The sequence below is a fragment of the Mustela putorius genome, unplaced genomic scaffold (assembly GCF_011764305.1).
Source record: "Mustela putorius furo isolate JIRA1106 unplaced genomic scaffold, ASM1176430v1.1 tig00000831_pilon_pilon_pilon, whole genome shotgun sequence".
Classification (NCBI taxonomy): Eukaryota; Metazoa; Chordata; class Mammalia; order Carnivora; family Mustelidae; genus Mustela; species Mustela putorius.
Window position 1 is genome coordinate 8,056,065 of NW_025421490.1, and position 6,807 is coordinate 8,062,871.

Below are 6,807 nucleotides of genomic sequence, written 5' to 3' on the forward strand. Positions count from 1 at the left end.
AGGTGGCCCAGTCAGTTAAGCGTCTGCCTTCAGCTCTGGTCATGGTCCCAGGGTCCTAGGATCAAGCCCCACACTGGGTTCCCTGCTCAGCAAGGAGTCTGCTTCTCCCTCTGCCTCTGCTTCTCCCCCAGCTCGTGCTCTAATAAATCAATAAAAATCTTTAAAAAAAAATAAAGGAAAGGGGAAATAATTTTGTTACTCTGTCAAGGAAGGGAGAAACGAAAATTAAGTGTGAACTCACTAGCCACTTTCGTTAGGCATGATAAGATTCAGATGACATTTATATTGCTAAAACACAAATCAAGTTTGTATGGTGATTTGAAGCTTCTGCTTATCTGGCACCAACGCCCTGCTAAAGCTAGGGCTCAGTTCCCTCCCAGGTAAAAGGAAGTCAATAATTCCCACCTTACAGATGTGCTGAGAGGGTCACACAAAATACATGTGAGGTGATGAGCACAGTAGCTGACACACGGTAGGAGCTCAGTAAATAGCCGGTGTCTTCATTTTATTTTGCCTCAACAACCCACCGAGGTAAAGGACCCTCAGCAGGAAATAGGACACATGGCCAAAAACCACGGATGAGTCAATTACTCTCAAATGTTTTATCATCAGTTGGGCCACAGTAGATGGACCAAAAAAAAAAAAAATCATCCCAGGTCACCTGCTCCACCCACACACCAACACAGACACACACACCCTGAATCTTCCTAGAATCTCTAAGACAAACATGCCTTGTGAAGGCACATTCGAAGGGGACACCTTACTCCTGTTGTGAATCACATCCAGCTTTGTAAATCATACAAAAATAGAGCCACTCCTCTAAGCATAACACGAGAAGCCACAGGCTCCCAGCCCACACCAGTAACCTGTACACAGGACTGGGGGATTTCCAGCTGCAAACCACCGCACAACATCCCAACTAACTCACAGAACCATCCGCCTCCCGACAGGCTTTATGTAAGGAGTGACAATGTGAACCAAGAAACTTACAAAATCCTCTAAATAACTGGCAGATGTTGGAGTTTTGTCTCTCACATACGACTCCTCAAAATCTGTGCTGGTTACGAATGGTCTTCAATTATGTTCACATAAACGAAGTTTTATGTTAATGTATTTAATATATTGATAATATATTAATATTTATATATTCATATCATATATAGAATAGGTAATATAATGTATATATTTAATTTTATATTTATATTTAATAGATATATTCATATATTTGTTATATATTTTTATTAAATATTGTTTACATTTTAATATATTCAATATATATTGAATGGTAATGTGTTATAGTCAATGGTAATGTGTTGATATTTATATATTCATAATATATAGACTGATAATATGTTTGCATTTAATAAATCTTATAAACATGTTTAATAGATATTTATATATAATATACTACTATGTTTAATATTGTATTAATAGATTAATATATACGAAACATATATCCAGCATAATCTATTAGGATCTTTGGCACCCACTGAAAAAAGGCAAGCAGTTATATGATTTCATATTTCACGGGCACCTGTGTGGCTCAGTGGGTTAAGGCCTCTGCCTTCGGCTCAGGTCATGATCCCAGGGTCCTGGGATCAAGCCCCAAGTTGGTCTCTCTGCTCGGCAGGGAGCCTGCTTCCTCCTCTCTCTCCGCCGGACTCTCTGCCTACTTGTGACATCTGCCTGTCAAATAAATAAAATCTTTAAAAAAAAAAAAAAAGATTTCATATTTCATCTGTGTTTAAATTCTCAAGATTGGGGCACCTGGGTGGCTCAGAGGGCTAAGCCTCTGCCTTCGGCTCGGGTTGTGGCCTTGAGGTCCTGGGATCAAGCCCCTCATCAGGCTCTCTGCTCAGCAGGGAGCCTGCTTCCTCCTCTCTCTCTCTCTACCTGCCTCTCTGCCTACTGTGACCTGTCAAGTAAATAAATAAAATCTTATTTAAAAAATTCCAAAGATTAAAAACTTTCCATTTATACTTATTCTTGACTATTTTCATTTATACTTGTTCTCAGCCCACTTTTAGTTTTAGCAATTTCAATCTCAAAGAACCCACGCTTGAACAAAACTTTCAAATTCATGGAGATGTTTGGCTGCTTTACAGAAGAGGAACACACCAAGAATGAACTGCTCTGAGTCACGTAGTGTACAGCAGAGCTGGTATTAGAAGCTGGGTCTAATTCTCCTTTCTATTGTGTCCTGACTACCTCTTAGCAATGAATGTGTTTGGAAAGAGCACTGGCCTGGCTCTCAGGAGCTGTAATCCTAGGCCAGCCCTCGAACGAGCGAGCTGGGAGACTCCAGATTTATTTCCTTGTATGTGAAGTACAGGGACCGGGCTCAGTGACCTCTCCTGCCCTTTCAGGAGGCAAAATTCTGGGATCATAGATTCTTGCCCACCAGAACTCAATAAATACCTTGGTCTATTTGGTACTGGGAAGTTTACACACCTTATTTGTGATCTTGTTCTGACTGGTACCTTCTGGCCAGGGGGCCTAACTATAAAATATTCTTGTTTTTATCTAAAAGAAAACCCAGACATCAGATATAGTTGAAATCAATCTGAAAACTGTTATAGAATATAAACGTTTCTAATGGCATTACAAATTGGCTTACATTTTCCATGAGTTAAAAAAAATTACAAATGGGGTGCCTAGGTGGCCCAGTCAGTTAAATGTCTGCCTTTGGTGCAGCTCATGATGCCAGGGTCCTGGGATCGAGCCCCACATCGGGCTCCCTGCTCAGTGTGGAACCTGCTTCTCCTCTTCCTCCCCCTGCTTGTGTTTCCCCCTCAGTGTGTCTCTGTCAAATAAATAAAATCTTTTAAAATATATACATATATTACAGAGGCGCCTGGGTGGCTCAGTGGGTTAAAGCCTCTGCCTTCAGCTCAGGCCATGATCTCAGGTCCTGGGATGGAGCCCCGCATCGGGCTCTCTGCTCGGCGGGGAGCCTGCTTCTCTCCCGCGCCCCCCACCCCCCTGCCTGCTGCTCTGCGTACTTGTGATCTCTCTCTGTCAAATAAATATTTTAAAAACTATACATATAATAAATATATATTACAAATACACTTCAAGAACCAAATCCACCATGTGCCTGTACCTGCTACTGGGCCTTCAGCCCCGAACCTGCCCTCCCCAGCTCCTGTCATCACCCCGGGCTCCTCTAATGCCAGTGGTCAGACTCCCTCGCTTCCTTGCCCTCCCTGAAGCCAAAATCTTGGCTCAGGGGACCCACTCCCATGGCCACAGTGGCTTTGTATGCATACTTGGAAATATAAAACAACAAAAACACATTCCTTAGTCCCAGCGAGTTCCACCCATCTTCCTCCTCTCCCGTGCTATCGTCCTGCTGCACGGCGGCCGCGAGTTCCTCCAGCTCCTCCTGTTCGCCCACCCGGAGGAACAGCCTGGGACCGGATCATCAACCAGGCGTTGTTCCCGAGCCTCCTGCCCGCCTCTACATGGAACCCACCCGCCTCCGGTCCCTGCTCACTGCAGTCCTGGAAGCTCGTTACCAATCCGTGGCACGGACTCCACATCTCTCCCTGAACGCCCTCTGACAGGCTTAGCATCCTGCATCCCATGGCCAGGTGCAGGCACTCACCTATCTCGATGTGCGTGGAGATGCCGCAGGGCGAGCCTGCCGGGCAGAGGGAGCCCAGCGCGATCAGCAGGCCAAGCCAGAACCTGCGAACAGACATGCCCTCGTTACTCGCTGCTCCTCGGGGACACAAAGTGCTCAGAGCTGTGGCAACTGGCCTGAAACCCGGGCCCAGATCCACTGCTTTCCCTCTAAGCAGGTCACAGACATGGGAAGCCAAGCCTCATTTCAAAATAATAACACTTCCCAGTCAACTGTTTAACTACTGTTTAACTTCACCAGAACAGCAAACAAACTCCACCTGGGAGAGGGAAAAAGCCATCAGCCGAAATGTGAATGTCCTGAGCAGGGGGCATGGCTACTTTCTGACCTGGGTGTCCTCCCGATTTCCTGTTAACACCAAAGGAGTATGGTTACCCTAGCAAACTTGTCTGTAAGCGTTAATTTCTTCAAAAAAAGAAAAAGAGACAGAGAGACTCACCTGCCTAGATGGAGGGTCCGCATGCTGGGCCACCTCAGCTCAGAGGGCAGATCCCTCGGGCATCTTTCGCACACGTGGATCAGGGGGCCCGGCATCCCTGGCCTCCGAAGCCACAGTCGCTGGGAGAGCTTTTATGATGATCAGCTGGCGCTGGCTTCTCGTTCCGGATTGGGCAACAGATACCGACACCTGCATGGGATTACGCAAGAGCAAGCCTTCTGGTCTCTCGCTTCTGGCTGCTCTTACGGCCCTTATCTCGAGCTTGCTGCACGCTCAGATTCCTGCTCCCCAAGCAAAGACGCTGATTCCGTGGCAGGGGGGGCGGGGAGACACGGGACAGACTTAAGACCAAGTGACAAGGATTCAGAAAATGCTACTCTCAGAATATAACCGTCAAGAAGTAGATATCTAGTCTGCAGCACTTAATCCATGGGAAAAATGTGGAGAAGCTCTTCATGAAATGATGGTGATCTTACAGCTCAAATTATACAGATTGCATGTGAAAGGCAAGAAAGGAGATCCTGAAAGCGTGGGAGGAAACCGTACTCATGCTCAGGTGAGCAAATGGAAGAGAAGAATAGGAGAAGATAGGATGATTTGGGACCTTAGGTGTCTGCCAAGTTTGTTCTGTAACCTTAGCTTGGCCACTTGTAAGCCCCAAAGAAAAGAAGCCCATGGCTCTCTCCCAATCCTGAGGGCACCGGGCCCAGCTTCTCCTGACTGTTTTAGGCCAGAGGCCATGGACTTTGGCTAAGAGGGTGTTTTATATACATGGGTCTAATCCCCCCCTTATGGCGGAGCTCATGGAGAAGGCTGGGAGTAGAGGTGGAAGTGCCCAGGTCAAGGCCGGGTGAAGAGGAAAGGTCCCCAAAGCCAATGGTCTTGTCCTCATAGGCCTCACTGAGCCATCACACCCAGCCAGGCTCTGGGAGGCATTGGAGCCTTCAGCAAGACAGGAACCGGGGGAGGGGGGGGTTGTTCCCACTCTGAAAGGGGGCTCCCAGAGGGCACAAGGCCGTCAGAGAGAAGGGGAGGCCAATGTCATGACTTTCCTAGGACTTAGGCACTTTGGTTTTTGTGGTCCCTTTCTTGAAAATAAGTCAGAGTATACGTCTCTGTTGGCCTAAAAGTTCTTTTATTTCCCCCCTGATTTTTAAAAGAAATGCAACAGTTTTGTGTGCCTCCAGAAGTACTAGGGGCCCTTTTTTGAAGAAAGCAAAGAACGCTTACAGACACGTTTGCTAGGGTGACCATATATGGACCCTAGGCAGTGGCGTTTTTGAGAAGTCAGCTGGAAAAGGGACTGCACCCAGTTTGAAACAGAACCTTAAGAAGATAAGCAGACTGGTTTGGGATCCAGAGGCGGCTACAGTTGTCACAGCAGCAGGGCGCCCTCTGCAGGCAGCAGAGGGAACGACGCCAGGCTCCCCATCCTCAGTGATAACCCACCTGGCAGCATCCTCCCCTCCACGAGGTCCTCTCTCCCCCAATTCCTTCACTAGAATATAGAAGGAAAGAGCCAACACACACACACACACACACACAGATTGAACGCCACTGTTCCCACTTCTGCTAGATGTGGGACTGAGTGACGCCGGCTCAGCAAAAAAAACAAAACAAACAAAAAAACGAAGTCAAAACTTAAAGTTACTGCCTCTACATTTTGCAAATAAGAACTCAACGTCCCAGAGAAAGTAGAAGAGCCCACAGCTCCGGAAAAGACAGCAAGAGACTCAATGAAGCAGCAATGGAGAAGAGAGATGCAGAGACTAGTGATCCTAAATCAATGCATAGAAATGGGCTGGACCTGAACCTACAGATGCCAAAGACAGCCCTGCTAAATACGCATCTGTGTCCTCACTAAAGCTGCGACTCCCCTCCTGCGTCCAGATTCTCAGGCGCATGTCACTTGCAGGTATGCCTCGGCTGACTCAATTCTGACAAACAGTCCCACTGACTAGTTGGAGGCCTAACTTAACTAGTGGCTTGTTCTAGGGCAGCTACGAGAACTTTGAACGTTGTGAACTTAATGTAGCAACTCTGCTAAGCAATTAATTATAGGTTATCTCACAATAAAACAGAGAACTTTCTACATGAAAAAGAACTGAAGTTAAGTAATTTGTCGAAGGTCACACAGAGCTTGTGAACAACAGATTCTGAGTTTGGGGCCAAGCCGGGGTCTCTCCGGAAGCTCTGTGGCACATCGGGGGCGGGGGGAGGGGTCCTTGCTCCCAATAAATGGAGAAAATACGTAAACACACTCCCAGAAAAACACCCAGGCGTCAGCACACTGAGCCACGCTTGGCCGGGGCAGAGAACCCTCAGCCCAGATCCCAAGTGCGCGGGAGCTGCGGCGATGAAGAGCGGGGATCATGCCCTTAGCAGCTGGGGCAGACGCTACCAGCGCATCCACAGACCCAGGACAAATTCCAGCGGCAGGGCGTACAGATTTGGGGAGGGGGGAGGGGGGAGGGGGGAGGGGGGCGGGGGTCGTGGGGGGAAGGAGCGGTTGGCTTGCAGCAGATGGGGAGCTAGGGAATAATTACAAATGAGCACTCGAGAGCGGCAGGGTGAGGCCCGCAGGTGCATCTCCGGGGAGCCTTCGCACGTCTGCCGGAGGGAGAGGCGGCGCGCCGAGGACCAGTTGCGGCGCCAAGGACGCGGGAGAGGGCGCTGCTCCGCGTCCCCTACGCCGCCTCCAGTCCGCGTCCCCGCGTCTCCG

The 6,807-nt window shown here is 48.3% G+C and overlaps 1 protein-coding gene across 6 annotated transcripts in view; it reads right to left on the reverse strand.

Annotated features, from left to right (window-relative positions):
* Nucleotides 1-6,795, reverse strand: part of GPLD1 (glycosylphosphatidylinositol specific phospholipase D1) — a 66,954-nt gene extending 60,159 nt beyond the window's left edge. For 5 of the 6 annotated variants that reach the window (XR_006608135.1, XR_006608133.1, XR_006608134.1 and 2 more), the window contains exons 1-3: nucleotides 6,632-6,795; nucleotides 4,086-4,274; nucleotides 3,608-3,690 (exon numbers count right to left, since the gene is read on the reverse strand). Coding sequence is in view for 3 of the 6 variants with exons in the window: in XM_045085107.1 (XP_044941042.1) it covers nucleotides 3,608-3,690; nucleotides 4,086-4,180 (178 nt within the window). In the remaining 3 variants the exon portion in view is untranslated. Of the gene's footprint in view, nucleotides 1-3,607; nucleotides 3,835-4,085; nucleotides 4,275-6,631 lie in introns of those variants that run through there. The other variant, XM_004761253.3, reaches the window with a different exon arrangement.
* Between the last annotated feature and the right edge of the window lie 12 nt (nucleotides 6,796-6,807).